Genomic DNA, 18,738 nt, shown 5'->3' on the forward strand with positions numbered 1-18,738 from the left:
GGCTGAGTTCTTTATCTCTTCATTTGATGTTCTAGGGTTTCAGGATTGTTGATTCTCTGTTTGGCTTAGTTTTTCGGATCTTTGCTGTGGAGAGACGGCGTGGTGTTTCTGCCTAGCGTGCCATCTTGCCGGACTCTCTCCTCAGGATTCTTTCTTTGTCTTTGGTTTTAGCAAGTGTGGTTATGATATGCCTTGGTGATTGTCTTTTGAGGTCTATACTATATAGGGTTCTTTGAGCTTCTTGGATGGTCAGCTTTTCATCTTTCATGATATTAGGTAAGTTTTCAGTCAGTAATTCATCAATGATCCTTTCTGTGTTCTCCGTTTTCTCCTCCTGTTCTGGAACTCTGACCACTCACAAATTTTTGCCTTTGATTGTATCCCACATAATTGTCAGGGTTTCTTCATTTTTCTTCATTCTTTTTTCTGATTTTTTGTCAGAGTTGTATACAAGAGTTTGACTTTAATTTCACTGATCCTGTCTTCCATCATTTCAAATCTACTCCCCAGCCCTTCTATGACACTGTCCATTTCTGAAATCTGGTTTATCTTTTGGATTTTTAATTGTTTTTGTATTATTTCTAGTTGTGAATTTATTTTGGCATTTTGTTACTGTATTATTTTCATGAATTCTTCCATTTTTTGTCTGTATTTTCCATCAATTTCTCTATTTTTCCTCATTTTTTGTATGCTTTTTGCTTCAACTCTTGGATGGCTTTGTATATTAGAGATTTAAATTCCCTATCAGGTAGTTTTAGTGCCTTTTCTTCTACTGGAGAGTCATCTAGTGTTTTATTTTGGAAGCCTACCAGAAACATTTTGCCCTTTTTTTTTTTTAATATTTTTTGATATTGTCTGCTGTCTTCGGGACATTCACTAGTTATTTTCTGCATTTATTAATTGTAGATTTGTTTGTTTAGTCTCGCTGTTTTGTTTTATTTGGTAATGTCTGAGCAGGCTGGCTGTGTGTTCTTTGTTGTTTGCTCATCTGTGGACATGATTTTTTCACCTCCTTGTCCAATGGGCAGGGCCAGTCACTCAGCTATGGTGCATCAGGGCAGGTCCAGCTGAGGGGGAGGAGCTGTGATGGGTTGTTTGTGACATGTACTAGGGCTGACAGGGTGGGCTTGGAATCAGTGCAGGGCAGGTTCCAGTAGGCTGTTCCTGTGCTGCTCTGGGGTGTGAGGTTCAGCACATGGTGCAGGTAGACAGGAAGAAGGGGGAAAATTGTGATGTGTGGAGCTAAAATGAGTATGGGAAAGAGGAGAGAGAGCAGAGAGAAACAGGAGCCAAAAACAAACAAACAAAATAAAAAGAGTACTAAGGGAGCTTGCAGTTGGAGTGGAGAGAAGAGAAACTGAGAAATGGAGAAAAGCAAAAAGGAAAAAAATAAATATTAGAAAAGAAAAGAAAATCCCCAGGGATCCCATTGATGCGGCTTTGAAGACCAGAGAAGTGGCTACCATGTTAAGAAGTACAGCCTGGCTAGAAAAGGTAGAGATTTCACACAGCGCCAGGTATTCAGGAGACAGGAGAAGAAGGTAAGTATAAAGAGACAAGAAACTGAGAGATGAAGAAAGACAAAAAGGAAAAAAGAAAAAACAAAAGAAAAACGAAATGCCCCTAGGGATCCCACTGGCACAGCTGTACACGTCAGGGAAGCAGCTCCCAAGCCACGCAGTACAGCCCAACCAGAAGAGGCTCCTAAACCATGACAATAAAAACAAAACAAACAAAACAAAACAGAACCAAACAAAAAAACACACCAAAAAAGCCCTGAGGGTCCCACCAGTGTGGTGGTGCAGGTCAGGGAAGCAGTTACCCAGTCGAGCAGTGCTGCACAGCCTTTCAAGAAGAAGCAAGGATGGCACGTGGAGCCAGGTGTTCAAGAGAAAGAAGGGGGAGGCAGTTGGAGGCATGGAAGAAACCAAAAGAAGCAGAAAAAAGCAACACCAGCAACAAACAAATGACACTCAGGGAGCCGGCCAGTGTACGCGGGGTGAATCCAAGTGGCACAGGGCTGAAGCTGGTGCCTTCTGGCCAAGAGACTGGGGCTGGTGGGAAGCAAGGGAGATCAAGCTTGGGGGAAGAAGAGTGTGAGGTGGGAAACAATATATCACTGGTCACCGGTTGTTCTGTCTCCTGCTGAGAACTCCATGAAGTTTCTTTCCCATACTCCCTGTCTGCCGATCTCTGACAGGAGTCCAAGATGCCGAATCTGTGTTGCATTAGCTGATAGGGGACTTCCACACTTATCACTTCTCACTCTCTGTTCTCTGTCAGTTTCTTATTCCATTCAGTGCTTGGCTGAGTTCTTTATCACTTCATTTGTTGCTTAAGGTTCCAGGATTAACATTTGTCTCTGTTTTTACTTAGTTTTTTGAGTCTTTGCTGTGGAGGGATGGCATGGTGTTTCTGTCTATAGTGCCATGTTGGCCTCATTTCTCTTTTTGACTGAGCAATATTCTCTTGTGTATATACATACCACATTTTGTTTATACCTTCATCTGTTGATGGGCATTTCAGTTGTTTCCACATTTTGACTGTTGTGAAAATTGCTACTGTGAATATTAGTGTACAGATTTCTGTTTGCGTTGCTGCTTTCACTTCTACTGGATGGATACCTAGGATTGGGGTTGCTGGGTTATACGGAAGTTCTATGGTTAACTTTTTGAGGAGCCACCAATATGTTTTCCACAGCCGCTGTACCATTTTACATTCCACCCAGCAGTGAAGGAGGGTGCCAGTTTCTCCACAATCTTGCCAACACCTGTTGTTCTCTCTTTCATTGACCGTTACCTTTCTAACGGGGGTGAGGTGTACACACTCTCCCATTGTGGTTTTGATTTTAATCTCCCTAATGGCTAATGACTTTGAGCATCTTTTTACACACTTGTTGGCCATTTGAGTATCCTCTTTGGTGAAATGTTTTTTCATGTCCTTTGCCCATTTTTTGATTGGATTGTTTGTGTTGTTACTGCTAAGTTGTAGAAGTTTTTATACATTTTGAGTATTAGACCTTTATCGGATATGTGATTTCCAAAATTTTCTCTCAATCTGTAAGTTGTCTTTTCTTTTTTTTTTTTTTTTTGGGTAAAGTACTTTGATGAACAAAAGTGTTCAATTTTGATGAGGTCTAATTTATTTTGTCTTTTGTTCCTCAGGATTTTGTCATCATATGTGATAATCTATTGTCAAAAACTAGGACCTTCAGCCATACCTCTATATTTTCTTCTAAGAATTTTATGGTTTAGATTTCACATTTTGGTCTTTGATCCATTTTCAACAGGTTTTTGTGTATAGTGTAAGGCATAAATACTATTCCATTCTTTTGCCAGTGGAAATTCAATTTTCCCATCACCATTTATTGAAGAGACTATGCCTTCCCCATTGAATGGATTTAGCACCCTTGTCTATAATCAGATGACCTTGTTGTTGTTTTTAGGTGCCATCCGGTGGGTTCCAACTCATAGTGACCTTGTGTACAACAGAAAAAAACAGATGACCATAGCTGTATGGATTTATTTCTGGCCTCTCAGTTCTATTCCATTCATTTATATGTCAATTATTGTATCAATACCAGGCTGTTTTAATTACTGTGTTTTTATAGTATGCTCTGAAATCAGGAAGTGTGAGTCCTCCTACTTCATTCTTCTTCTTCAAGATTGCTTTAGGTATTCAGGGTCCCCTTGCCCTTCCATAAAAATTTGAGGACTGGCTTTTTCATTTCTGCAAAGAAGGGTACTGGAAATTTAGTGAGGATTTCAATGAATTTATAGATTATGTTGGGTAGTATTTGACATCTTAACTATAATAAAACTTCCAATTAACAGACATGGAATGTCCTTCTGTTCAAAGATCTCCTTTAATTTATTTTAGTAATGTTTTATAGTTTTCTGTATAGCTTTTCACCTTTCTGGTTAAATTTCAGTGGCATCACTAGGGTTGGTATTATCCAGTGTGATAACTCATGGTGTCACACACATTCGCCTCTCCCCCCGAGCAAAGAAAACAACGGGGCATGTTTGTAATGTCTGCAGACAAAACCCATCACCTGGCCCCTCCAGACAGGAGAGGGGTGGGGGTAGGAGGGTGCTGGACCCCTTCTGCTCCCTGCATGACTCTTCCCCTAGCACATGCCCACAGCCTCCCCGCTCCCGCCTCCCAGACGTCCACTCATGGTGACATCCAGGTCCCTGCCAGTCTAAAAACCACTCCACTCTGAAGATGGTGGCAGCATCACGCACCTGGAGGCTTGCCTGGTACTAGAAACTGGCACTGCTCCTGGTGCTCACCCCTTCTGATAGTGTCATCCAGTGTGGTCGGCACCCCCGTACTCCCCTAGAGACATCACTGTTAAATTTATCCCTCAGTACTTTATTCTTTTAGATTCTATTGTAAATGGTTATGTTTCCTTCATTTCCTTTTCTGCTTGCTCATTGATGTATAGAAACCCAATTGACTTTTATGTGTTGACCTTGTATCCTGACACTTTGCTGAATTCATGTATTCTAATAGCTTTCTCATAGAATCTTTGGGTTTTTTTTTAAGTTAAACCACCTTGCATTTTTGTGATAAATTCCATTTGATCATGGTGTATAATCATTTTAATATGTTTTTAGAGTCTATTAGTATTTGATTCAGTATTTTTGTATCTGTATTCATTAGGGATATTGATTGGTAGTTTATTTGTTTTTGCTTTTCTTGTGGTGTCTATGTCTGGCTTTGGTATTAGAGTAATGTTCGCCTCACAGAATGAGTTAGGAAGTGTTCCTACTTCTATTTCTGGAAAATTTTAAATAGGATTGGGGTCACTTCTTCTATAAATATTTGGTAGAATTCCCCAGTGAAGCCATCTGGTCCAGAACTTTTCTTTGTTGGGAAGTTTTCATTACTGATTCAGTATCTTCACTTTTTATGGATCTGTTGAGATCCACTATTTTTTCCTGAGTCAATGTAGGGAATTTATGTGTTTCAAGGAATTTGCCCATGTATCTAATAAGGGTTTAGTATCTAAAATATATAAATAAATTATTCGACTATATTCAAGTTTTGTGATTCTTTCTTACGCCAATCCAATCTGCTGCTGAGTCCTTGCAGATAATTGTTCATTTCTACTATTGTATTTTTTAGCTCTCTAGATTTTTTTAAAATTTCTATCTCTTTAATTAAATTCTTGGCTTGTTCTTGTATTATTTTCCTGATTTTCTTTAGTTCTTTTTCAGAGTTTTCCTTCAACTCTTTGAGAAAACTTAATACTGTTGTTTTAAAGTCTTCATCAAGTGATTCCATTATCTGTCCTTTCTTGGAGAGAGTTTCATCCTCTTATTTGGCTCTTTTGCATGGGCCATCCTCTCCTGCCTTTTCATATGCTTTGTTACTGTCTGTTGTAATCAGGACAGTAAGCTATTACATCATTCCCCTCTCTAGAGTTTGTTTTTTTCTCTTTTCTTGTTATTATTTGTTTATTGTTATTATTTCAAATTATTGAGGATTGTAATTCTCTGCTTCCACTCCAGACTACCTACCTAGGTTCACCTGCTGCTATCCTTTCCTTGTTGATCCCCTTGACCAGAGGCACCGTCCATCACTGTTTCACCTCTAAGTTTCCTGGATGAGAGTTACTGGATGTTACACTTCAGCCCCATATTATATTCAGAATTTAGGACAGTATATATAAAAATATGAAATAAAAGGATGCCCATATTACTGGTATCAGGCTGAATACATCTGAGTATATGTAGATCTTGGCAGAAGCTATAAATTAAATTTGATTAGTTTAATGTAGACCATGCAGTCTCTAGATCTACCTTTCTAGAACAAAGGCAGGAAGTGCATCCAAGGCAAAAAGCTTGAAAAGCAAGGTGTGTTACATAATCCTAGCACTTAAGTAAGGGAAATGGAAAGAAGTAAAAAAGGGACTGATTACGCAAAGGTTTCTAAGCCATGTAAGAAATAAGGATTTTTTTAAAAAAAAAAAAAACAGGAAATTATTGAAGGAGATCAAGTGGGATAGAGCCATGGCTTTTAGAAAGTTAACTGGCTGTATGAAAAATATCTGATTAGACAAATTAAGTCTGTAAGGATGATAATAAAATATTAAAATAACCCACGCCAAATGCTGTGACCCTTCACTTGTAAGCAGATAGGAGTCCAGGAAAGTGATAGTATTATGTGCACATAGGACACAAAGGACATGGTTCAACCCCGAAGGAGAGAGGATGTTAATGAGTACAGAATAGGAAAAAGTTAAGTGAACAAAGGTAGATACCCCAGCACGGAACTGCAGTACCATGGTAGAAGGATATTTGTATAAAGCAAAAGGTTGGAGACCATTTTCATTTTTCCTTGTCATTCATAGTGGATGTGGAAAGAGTCAGGAACCAACAGGTGGAGACTCAGGGTCAGGTACCAGCCCCAATAGAGAAAGAGAAAAGGAACCAGGGACTTTGACATTATGTAACCCATACTCTAACCCCTGTTTCAATTAGCTATTTCCAGACCTCCTTCCACCATAACCACCCACGACCCAACTCAACTATCATTAACAGGGAATCATTTTTTAGAATTTCCTAACGCAGAACCCACTTTCCACAGTGACACAACTGGTGATTATAGTTCTTCTTTCTCACACACACTCACTGACGACACTTCGCCTGGGCCACTCACTCAGATAGGTATGTCCAGTCTTTAAAACCCTCTGTATAATTGTGTAACACTGTATGTCATTTTTTCTCTTGTAGGCTGAGCCATAACTTGAGAGATGGTGAATGAATACAAGAAAATTGTTCTACTGAAGGGACTAGAGGTCATCAATGAATATCAATTTAACATGATTAAGTCTTTACTAGCCCATGATTTGCAGCTGAATAAAAAAGCGCAACATGAATATAATAGAATTCAGATTGCTGACTTGATGGAAGACAAGTTCCAAGGTGCTGCCTGTTTGGACACTCTAATTGAATTGTTCCAAGATATTGAAGACCTTAAAGACCTTGCTAAAACTCTTAAACGTGAGAAGATAAAAGGTAATGGGAGAGACTTATTTACCCTAACCATCCTCACACCTGTTTCAACTTTGAATGAAATCCTGCCTGTTCATAGTTGATACATTTCTTCCCCAACTTAAGAATCAGTAGCCATAACAATGGTGGAACCTCAGCTACTAACAAGTTGACAACTTAGAACATTCCTATGCCTATACTGGAGATTGATGTATTTTGGAGGGCATAGGTGGGTGCAGATAAAGTATAAAAGGCAGAGGAAACTGATGAGAGACTGAGGCCTCTTGTACATTAGAAAGGTTAGAAAATGACAGAACAAAATAGCAAATATTGTAGTTTCTTTTTAAAATAGTTACATTTAACAAATGAATGCCCATGCTCTCTTAAGATTATTAACTCCATCATCATTATCCTCAAAGTAACAGAGATGAGGCAGTACTTACATGAAAACTTACCTCTCAGAGATGTGAAGATCTTCCTGTCTTGTAAAATCACTGTAAAACACAAAAACAAGCAAGCAAACAAACAAAAACATAAAAAGTCAAATGTCAATCTCTTCACTTCGTCACCTCATAAATCCAGATCATATTTCCTTTCACTGGTTTCTTTACTTTGAACAGATCTTTTACAGATGATAATCCACCAGTTAGCACTAAGAATACCTTAGATTTTTTTAAAGGTAATGATAGGAGAACAATGCTGAGAAAGAGTTTGACTGAGGTGCATGGTAGTCCAGAGAAAGAGGTAGACATGCTCATGGCACAGGAACATGAAGGAAACCATTGAGGACACATGAGACAGGGCCTGCCCTGTGTTAGGATGATTATTGACCTTGTGGCCAGGCTAGGCTAATGCAGTAGAGGTGAACAAAAGCATACTTAGACCCACAAGCAGGAGGTGAAAGGAAGTAGTATTTTCTCTGTGAAGTTATACATTTAAACCAGCTTTCTGTGTTCATTGTGTCCTCCTTTTTGCATCAGTTGAAAAGAAAATCAAATTAAAAAGGACTCCAGTGAAAAACAGAAAGCAGGAAACCACAAGTTCTGCTACACCTGCACCCACCACAAGTAAAGCTCCTACATCTGAAAGAGCAGAGGATACTCCTGCGGGCCAGGTAAGCTTGAGGAAGAGAAATAAGCTTGCAAACCCATAGAAGAAATTTCTTTTATGGCTCTTTCATAAATTCTCCCCATTTAGATGCTTGGTTCTTTATTAATTTTCCATCAAGGTATGGATTTTCAAAACTGAATGATTATTGACCATCCTCTGTCACAGGCAATGAGCTAGGCACTTTAACAAATGTAAATTGTTGTTGTTAGATGCCACCGAGTCAGTTTCAACTCATAGCAACCCTATGCACAACAGAATGAAACACTGCCTGGTCCTGCACCATCCTCACAGTTGTTGCTATGTTCGAGCCCGTTGTTGCAATTACTGTCTCAATCCATCTCACTGAGGGTCTTCCTATTTTTTGCTGACCTTCTATTTTACAAAGCATGATGTCTGTCTCCATGGACTGGCTGGTCCCTTCTGATAACATGTCCGAAGTATATAGAGTGATGCCTAAATATCCTCGCTTCTAAGGAGCATTCTGGCTGTACTTCCTGCAAGACAGATTTGTTAGATCTTCTGGAAGTCCATAGTGTAATCAATATTCTTCTCCAATATGATAATTCAAATACATCAATTCTTCTTCAGGCTTCCTTATTCATGTCCAGCTTTCACATGCATATGAGGTGATTGAAAATATTATGGCTTGGGTTAGGAGCACCTTAGTCCTCAAAGTGACATCTTTGCTTCTTAACACTTGAAAGAGGTCTTTTGCATCAAATTTGCCCAATGCAATACGTTTTTTGATTTCTTGACTTCTGCTTTCATGGGCACTGATTGTTGATCCACGTCAAGTGAAATCCTTTACAACTTCAATATTTTCTCTATTTATCATGGTGTTGCTTATTGGTCCAGTTGTGAGGATTTTTGTTTTCTTTATGTGGAAATGTAATTTTTACAGAAGGCTGTAGTCTTTGATCTTTATCAGTAAGTACTTCTAGTCCTCTTCACTTTCAGCAAGCAAGGTTATGCCATCTGCATATCACAGATTGTTAATCTTCCTCTCATCATGATGGTGTGTTCGTATTCATATAGTCCAGGTTCTCAAATTATTTGCTCAACCTACAGATTGAGTAAGTATGGTAAAAGGATACACTCTGACACACACCATTTCTGATTTTAAACCACACAGTATCCTCTTGTTCTGTTCAAATGATTGCCACCATCTGTATGTCAGTTCGATGTACTCTGGTGGCTTGCATGTTGCTGTGATGCTAGAAGCTATGCCACTGGTATTTCAAATAACAGCAGGGTCACCAATGGTGGACAGGTTTCAGCAGAGTATCCAGACTAAGACAGGCTAGGAAGAAGAACCTAGTAATCTACTTCTGAAAAACAAAATGGCCAGTGAAAACCTTATGGATAGCAACAGAACATTAACTGATATAGTGCTGGAAGATAAGCCCCTCAAGTTGGAAAGCACTCAAAATACGACTGTGGAAGAACTTCCTCCCTAAAGTAGAGTCAAGCTTAACGATACAGACGGAGTAAAGCTTTCAAGACCTTCATCTGCTGATATGATGTAACTCAAAATGAGAAGTAACAGCTGTGAACATCCATTAGTAATCAGAACATGGAATGTAAGAAGTACAGATCAAGGAAAATTGGAAGTTGTCAAAAGTGAATTGGAATGAATAAAGATTGATATCCTAGTCATTAGTGAGCTGAAATTTACTGTATTGTCCATTCTGAATTGGACAATCATGTGATCTTCTATGCTGGGAATGACAAATTGAAGAGAATCAGCATAACAGTCATTGTCAAAAAAAGAATTTCAAGATCTATCCTGAAGCACAACGCTGTCAGTGATGAAATAATATGCATACATCCATAAAGAAGGCCAGGTAATAAGACTATTATGGAACTTTATGCACCAACCACTAACGACAAAGATGAAGAAATTAAAGATTTTTAGCAAATTTTGCACTCTGAAATTAATCAAACATGCAATCCAGAAGCATTGATAATTACTGGTGATTGGAACATGAAAGTTGGAACAAAGAAGTATCATAGTGGCAAAACATAGCCTTGGTGAAGAAAACAACAATGGAGAATAGATGATATGCTTCTGCAAAAGCAATGATCTATTCATTAGCAATACCTTTTTTCAACAACATAAATGGCATCTATACACGTGGAACTCATCAGACGTAATACACAGGAATCAAATGAACTGCCTTTGTCGAAAGAGACCATGGAAAAGCTCAATATCGTCTGTTGAATAAGACCAGGTGCTGACTGCACAACGGACCATTAATTGCTCATATGCAAGTTCAAGTTGAAGCTGAGGAAAATTAAAACAAGTCCACAAGAGCCAAGGTAAAATCTTAAGTATATTCCACTGAATTTTGAGACGATCTCAAGAATAGATTTGATGCATTGAACATTAATGACTGAAGACCAGACAAGTTGTGGAATGACATCAAGGACACCATACCTGAAGAAAGCAAAAGGTTAAATTAAAAAGAAAGAAAAGACCAAAATGGATGGCAGAAGAGACTTGTTTTTGAATATAGAGTAGCTAAGGGAATAGACTAAATGATGAAGTAAAAGAGCTTATCAGAAGATTTCAAAGGGCAGCTTGAGAAGACGAAGTAAAGTATAATGAAATGTGCAAAGACCTGGAGTTAGAAAACCAAAAGGGAAGAATGTGCTCCGCATTTCTCAAGCTGAAAGAACTGACGAAAAAATTCAAGCCTCAAGTTGCAATATTGAAGGATTCTACTGGGAAAATACTGAACGACGCAGGAAGCACCAAAAGAAGATGGAAGGAATACACAGAGTTACTGTACCAAAAAGAATTGGTCGATGTGCAACCATATCAGGAAATAGCATATGATACAAGAACCAATGGTACTGAAGGAAGAAGTCCAAGCTGCAGTGAAGGCATTGCCAAAAAACAAGACTCCAGAAATTGAAGAAATACCAATCGAGATGTTTCAGCAAATGGATGCAGCGCAGGAGGTGCTCACTCATCTATGTCAAAATTTGGAAGACAGCGTCCAACCGACTGGAAGAGATCCATATTTGTTCTCATTCCAAAGAAAGGTGATCCAACAGAATGTGGAAATTATTGAACAATATCATTAATTCCACATGCAAGTAAAATTTTGCAGAAGACCATTTAAAAGGAGTTATAGCAATATATCAACAGGGAACTGCCAGAAGTTCAAGCCAGATTCAGAAGAGGATGTGGAATGAAGGATATCATTGCTGATATCAGATGGATCTTGGCTGAAAGCAGAGAATACCAGAAAGATATTTACCTGTGTTTTATTGACTACACAAAGGCATTCAACTGTGTGAATCTTAAAAAATTATGGATAACATTACAAAGAATGAGTCTTCAAGAACAGTTAATTGTGCTCAGGAGGAATGTAAATTAGTATGACATAAATATGATATCGTCTTCCCTCCTACAGTGATGTGTTAACATGAGAATTGGATTAGAAAGATGCTTTGCTCATATTTACATACACTAACCTGGATTTTCTTTTTCCAAGTCAGTTATACCCCACCACAAAGGTCTTAGAGGACTGATGTGTGTAACTTTCCCCTTAGTCTAATGAATCCATCTGTGCCCACCTCTTAAACCTGGCCAGGGTATGGGCAGCACCCCCTCAAGTTCCCTAGGAATACATATTGAGGTATAAGTATACCTATTACATGGTAATTAAAATATATTCTGCTTCAGTTATTACTGAAAATTATCAACAGTAAAAATTAAATTACTTTCAGAAAAGGAAAAGCACAACCAAAGAGAAGCCTGGAACTAAAAGGAATAAAGCGTCTCAGGAGCAAAATCAGACTCCCTGTCCTTCAGCAGCCAGCACATCTGTAACCACAGGGCACCCACCACCTCCCCAGATCTCATCATCAACTCCATCCTCTACGTCCTTACCTGAGGTAATATTTTTCTCTTCCTCTTTTCCTCCATTTTCTTCAGCCTAAACTATAGGAACCTTACCTTGAAATTCCTAATATACTACTTAAAAATAACTCCAATAATTAATTAATCAAATGTATACATTAAGAATTCACTATATTTTAATCTTTTGCTTCCACAAGAGATATTTAATGAACTTGACATTATTTCTGACCTCAGGAATTTTCTGTCTTGTGTTGTCTCAGGAGGAGGGAGAGAGAGGTGTGGCATCCACATCAGTGCAGGTACACACAGCAGTGTGTCCATTGTCTACTGCTTGAGTCTCTTTCACACTGCTTCCCTTTGCTCACTAACCTATTAACATTTCTTCAGTACACTTGGCTCCTTTCTTCTTCAGGGTTCTCATACACGTTGTTTCCTCTACCTAGAAACCTTTCAACTTGGCCAAACCTATCCACCCTCTGGATTTCAATAGTGACATCACTCCTCAGGAAAATCTCCCAGAGACCCTACTCAGACTAGATGAAATTTTCATGAAGTTAGCTTTGGAAGAACCTCGTTTTTTTTTTTTCCTTTTCTAGCACTTCTGACAATAGTAGTTAATGTTTTTCTTACCCGCTTGATTACAGGCTGCAAGTGTAGGGCTACCCTGTCAGCCATGTGAACTACTGTATCCCAGCACCTATTTCAGTACCGACTTCTCCCACTGCCTTTGAGTTGATTTCAACTCATAGTGACCCTATAGGACAGAGTAAATTTGCCCCATAGAATTTCCAAGGAATGGCTAGTGGGTTCGAGGTGCCAACCTTCTGGTTAGCAGCCAAGCTCTTAACCACTGCATAACCAAGGCTCCTTGCCTACTTCACTGGAGGATCTTAATAAATACATTTACTCAGTTAGATAATAAAAGCCAAGTACTAAGATATGAATCAGTGCAGTTGATGAAGGACAAGACAGGGTCATCTAATCCAGTCAAGCAGGTGATATCTAAATCGAGGCCTAAAGAGTGTGATATCAACAAAATAAATGGTGGAAAAGTGAGGAAGAGTGAGTTTAGGAGGAAGGAAATACAGGCAGAAGGAAGACCATAAACAAACACCTAGAAATGAAAAAAAAAAATTAACAGTAATTTGCAATTGCCTCTTTCTAATAATACTAAATTATACTGTTTTCAAAATTGAAATGGCCAGCTATTTACTATGTCTTCCAAGCATCAGTGACAGTCTAATAACAAATTGAAACCCCAACGAACATTACTCTAAGTATGAAGGTGTTATTTTTCATTGCTACACAATAAAGGGGATAGATAATGATGGAGTGGCAAACCCGTTACATCAGCCACAGTCTGTGCTCTGTTTCTTTTTTTCTTCCTTCTACACAAGTAAACTTAGAAAAAATAAGAAATGCAGATAGCCAACCAAGCTAAAAATAATTCAATTTAAATTACCTGAAATGCCAACATCCAGATGATACCACATATACCTGTATACCATTTCAGAGTTTCTCCTCTGTAAATATATACATAATTTTTAAAATAGTATCAAATAAAATTAATATTCTGTAACCTGTGTTTTATTTATTTAACCTATTATGACCATCCGGCCAAGTCTCTAAGTAGAGATAGAAATAATTATTTAAATGCTATAATATGCTCAATTGCATGGATGTATTAAAGTTTACTGAAAAAAATAATTCCCTAAGATAGACTTTCCAATATCCCCTATTACAACCATCTCTTCAATGAACGTACTTGTCCTTGTGCCCCTCATTGTCCTATTACGTCTCTGTGTAGTTGTATGTGGGCCTTATACTCATATCAGGTTGCATACCAATGTTACTATTATTGTCGTGTCTGAGTCTACTGTGACAGGTTAATTTGCATTGGAGAAAGCACTTTCATGTGATATGGTAAATTGATCACAGTGATGAGAAGTCAGACCAAAGTCCAATCACCCATAGATGATGGCCATGTGTAATATTCTAGATCCAAGCACTCTAATCCTTGCTGGCTGGTATTTGAGAAGACTAGCATGGCTCTCTGCACTTGTTCTTCTGAAGCCTATCGCTGCCATTGCCTCTAGCACTTCCTCTTACAGACTAAACAACCTCACCTCCATTTAAAGTGTTTTGCCATAATCCAAGGAAACTAGGACGCTGTAGAGAAAGGAGATGAAAGACAAACCACCCTGATCCCTGGTTTTCTGTTAGCAAGCTGGTTCCTAGAGCTCTGGCACTGAGAAATGTTGTGGTGGAGGAAATGGAACTCACCAGAGTGCCTTTTTCTCAACCTAATTGGATTAGGAGATATTGAGGGATTCTAACTACATGTGTTCTCACTTGTGGTAGCAAACACTATTTCTTAGAAAGAGGCACTATCGTTTTTACCCTCAAAATGGCCCTTTCTACTCTGCAGCATGTGGTCACCATGAGTAGGAATCAACTCGACAACAACTAACAACAACAAACACTAATAATAACTAACCACTTTTTATGTGTGTGGTATGTGGCAGGCACCATTTTCTGTTTTCAATGCTATTCAATGCTATTTCTCTATTTTTATAGTCTCTGTCCCTTTAAGTTGGTAAGAGGATGACTAGAAATGTGTTACTTTATTCTAAAATTCCTAAAAGTCACTTCATACCAATGCTCTCAGCATCTAATGCTTCTATGTTGCTATTATGGTTAATTTCTGCTTAGACAAAGGTCTTTTTTTTTTTTTTTTCCTCACCTGTTGGCTCCTCTAGTGCTTCCTTTAACTATTGCATCAGATCAAAATATCCTCTTCTTCCCTGTCTAGCAATCCCTCTGTTGCCTGTCCCCAGCTCAAAATATCTGTAAAGTTGTCAGGGCCCAATGTTGTGCCTGAATTCTCTCACTGAAGAGAACTCTACTCAAAATTGTTCCCTTATTCTCCTGTGTCCATCCTACACAGAACCAGAGGTCAAAGGCAGCTGCCAGAAAAGGTGTTCTCCAAAAGAACCCAATGACAGTGATGGTACTCAGTGCAACAAAACCGTTTGAATATGAGTCCCCAGAAAAGGGGAAAAACACAATGTTTCATGCTACAGTGATTACTGAAAGTAAATACTTTCAAGTGAAAGTTTTCAACACCAAACTGAAGCAGAAGTTCACTAGAAAGAAAGTCATTACCATATCAAATTATTTTCAATACAAAGGAATCCTTGAGGTGAATGAAGCCTCTTTTGTTTCTGAAGCTGGTCCTGACCAAAAGATTGATGTCTCAAAGAATAGTATCAGAAAAGCAAAGAAAACTCCCAACATCAATACTCTTCATAAAGAAGCTTCAGGAAATGTGTATGGGTTGTTTACACTACACAAGGTAAGTCCTCAAAATTGTTTTGTTCTATTTTCTCCACCAACACTTGAAATTAAAAGTCTTGACCGTGCCAAATGGAGCTTTGCCAGTTGATAGAATATTAGAAATTGGGACTCTCTCAAGACTAATGATAGGTCAGTGATGTCTTTTCAGAGGACCAGTCTCTTTCCCAAGATATCACCCTGCAAAAAACCACTCATTGAGAAATCTTGGGATTTCATTGGTTATGATTATCTATTCTCAGCCACAATGATCAAGAACAGAGAGACATCTAGATCAATATACAAATACAGGCAGTTCTCGACTTACAATGTATTCAAGTTAACGACGAACTGCACTTACCATCTGCTGTTTTCGGGGTTTTTTTGTACATGTTATCATTAGTAATATGTACTACATACGATGTTGCAGCACGTAATCTACTGAAATTATCATTCTCAGATGTTCACCGCAGATGTTCAAAGATCTGATTTATAAAGATACTGGTAATAAAATGCAATAATAATGAAGACTAAAAAAAAATATATATATATATTCAACTTACTTTTGAACCAACTGTAGAAACAGAACCCCGCCGTGAATCGGAGACTACCTTAATAAATTTATCTCTTTGATTCTAACCCCAACTGTATCAATAATATTTTCATTTTGAATAAAGTATTGCCCTAGGAGGCTTGGGCTGTGCTTGTGAGAGTCTGTGTAAGAAACGATTGACAGTTCATGCCTAGAAAACAAACACAGTCAACAATTAGGCCTCTGATTTGACCAAATAATACTCATTCATAAAAAATATATTGAACAATTGAGAAATATGAATTAGTATGATACTTAGAAAGTCATGAAATCTAAACTTGCCATTTATAAGTGTAAAAAAATAACAATAATAAATAATTCCAGAGCAGTTTATTGATATGTTCCTGTACAAAGTCATAAGGCTAATTAACATGAGGTTTTCTGAGCCCATACATTCATATACTCTCTGCTATCAATTCAGCTAACATCTTATTGTTGACAAATGTTCCATCCTCATAAACAAAAACTCTATGCTGCATAAACAAGGATGGAAAAAAATTTGGTAACAGATAGTGGTAATGGTTGTACAACATGATCGCTATAATTGGTTTTATTCAATTGTACATGTGAAAATGTTGAATTGACAGATGTTATATTCTTTGTATTTTTACAGCGGTATTTTTTTTTATTAAGGGAGTTGTTTTGTGACATACTCCTATCTCAAGGCCAATCTATAAAGATTTGATTAATGTTGTATTTCTTTATCACATCATGCAGGTACACAGAACTATTTAGAGAAGGCACTTATGACATACTTCTTGTAGTTCCATTATCTATTTCTAGTCAGAATAACTTTCTAATGACATAGTTACAGTTTTAATGACTTACAAGTTTCTAATGACTTAAGGTTAATGGTTAGAGAGCATCATAGAAGTATATAGTTTTCTATTTCTGAGTTCAGAAATTATTTCCAACTTTACATTATAAGCAACTCAAACATAAACAAACAAAAAAACACTGCTGTCGAGTAGATTCTGACTCATAGCTACACTGTAGGACAGAGTATAACTGTCCCATAAAGTTTCCAAGGCAGTAAATCTTTACAGAAACAGACTGTCACATCTCTATCCCACGAAACAGATGATGGGTTCGAACCACCAACCTTTGAGTTAGCAGCTGAGCACTTAACCACTGTGCCACCAAGGCTCAGACCCAAACATATGAGATTTTAAAAGTTTATAGAAATGGACGTAATAGTGATTTATACATAGGTGTCTTGAGAGCACAGCAGAAAGCATATATAACAAACATCTAGGACTGGAAAGGCTAAAAAAAGGGGTGGGGGGTGTGAGGCAGTAATAAAAGGAGAGCTCTCTGAAAAGACCTAGACTAAGGTGCGTGTGTATTTATACCAGTAGGTGCTGTCCTACATCTTCCTTCTACTCTGTCACGAAGGTCTTTCTCACACATGTGGTAGTAACTATGTTCTCAGAAAATGAATGTTAATTTTCTGTTTCAGAAAACAGTGAATAAGAAGAACACTATCTATGAAATTCAGGACAGAACAGGAAAGATGATTGTAGTGGGGAAAGGAAAATGTCATGATATCAAATGTGAGGAAGGAGATAAGCTTCAACTCTTCTGCTTTCGACTGAGAAAAACAGACCAAGGGCGGAAGCTGACATCTGAAAATCACAGTTACATCGAGGTAGGTGTTAGACAAATGTTAGTTTAAATGTTAGTTTTCAAACAGGCAAATAATTTGGTTTAAGTTTTGGGAAGACTATATTTCTGTTGTTTTATACAGACAGCAGAACAGGAGATGTGATGATCTGAACAATGCCCTTTTTCTCATACTTCAAATGGAGAAGTTTGTAAAAAAAAAAAAAAAAAAAAAATTAAGAATATGGCATTGAAACAGGCTTCAAAGATTATGAATTTGTGCTAAATAATACAATATTTGAAGAAATTAGGAGGGCAGGGAAGTAATTTTACATAGTATTCAAGAGCAAGGTTTTGGAGTAAGATAGAACTGGCTCCAACACTCACTAGTTGCATAATACAGAGCAAGTGGCTTTAGCGTTCCTCTCTAAAATGGGGAAAGGTTCTACCTCATGGAGTTGGTTTGAAAGTTAAATATAATAATGCATATGCATTACTTATCTAAGTGCCTGGTACATCATAAGAAATCAATATGTAGTAGGTATTAGTGTTCCCAGCAAGATAAAGATGTTAGAAAGTGTTAAAAGGAAGAGAAAAGGTCGCATACAAATACTGAAAAGTAGGGAACAGCACAAGGAGTTCAGTACAATTGAAATTTTAGAAAATATAGAAGATTATGGGAAGATGAGGCCAGGGGATTAAAAACAGACTAGATAGTGTAATATTTTGTCAGAACTAAAGAAATGTAAACTTCATGGTGAAAAATTAGGTAACAAATTTAAAACTTTTATGCAGAAGAATGTCTGATAAGCTTTACATTTCAGGAAAAATACTCTGACAATTATCTGGAGGCATGCATCAGAGAAAGGACATGTTTGGAGGCAAGGGGATTAATTAGAACCTAGTAATAAAAAGATTATTCTAAGTAATGAAAAGATGTGCTTCATCGAATATTGAAAACCATTAACCAGTAAAAAACTAAATACTTTCAGAGAAAGAGAAAACCAAACAGAAACACTGACAACTCCAAGGGGATAAAGCCAGGCCAGAAGCAGATTCAGCTTCCAAAAACTTCAGCAGCCAGTACACCTCCAACTGATAGTGACCCCCAAACTACTCAGGAGCCTCTGCCAACTCCATCCAGCAGTTCCTTAAACAAGGTACCAGCTCCCTGGCCCAGCCCCGTTCCTCGTGCCTCCACACAACATCATTACAGGGATCATCAG

The 18,738-nt window shown here is 37.9% G+C and overlaps 1 protein-coding gene across 3 annotated transcripts in view; it reads left to right on the forward strand.

Annotated features, from left to right (window-relative positions):
- Positions 1 to 18,738, forward strand: part of IFI16 (interferon gamma inducible protein 16) — an 83,758-nt gene that overhangs the window by 19,116 nt on the left and 45,904 nt on the right. For all 3 annotated transcript variants that reach the window (XM_023725357.1, XM_023725358.1, XM_023725359.1), the window contains exons 2-8: positions 6,744 to 7,028; positions 7,985 to 8,118; positions 11,853 to 12,020; positions 12,246 to 12,284; positions 14,933 to 15,340; positions 17,370 to 17,558; positions 18,505 to 18,672. In XM_023725357.1, the coding sequence (XP_023581125.1) occupies positions 6,764 to 7,028; positions 7,985 to 8,118; positions 11,853 to 12,020; positions 12,246 to 12,284; positions 14,933 to 15,340; positions 17,370 to 17,558; positions 18,505 to 18,672 (1,371 nt within the window). In that variant the 5' untranslated portion in view covers positions 6,744 to 6,763. The remainder of the gene's footprint in view (positions 1 to 6,743; positions 7,029 to 7,984; positions 8,119 to 11,852; positions 12,021 to 12,245; positions 12,285 to 14,932; positions 15,341 to 17,369; positions 17,559 to 18,504; positions 18,673 to 18,738) is intronic.

Source organism: Trichechus manatus, unplaced genomic scaffold, assembly GCF_000243295.1.
Source record: "Trichechus manatus latirostris isolate Lorelei unplaced genomic scaffold, TriManLat1.0 scaffold00300, whole genome shotgun sequence".
Lineage (NCBI taxonomy): Eukaryota > Metazoa > Chordata > Mammalia > Sirenia > Trichechidae > Trichechus > Trichechus manatus.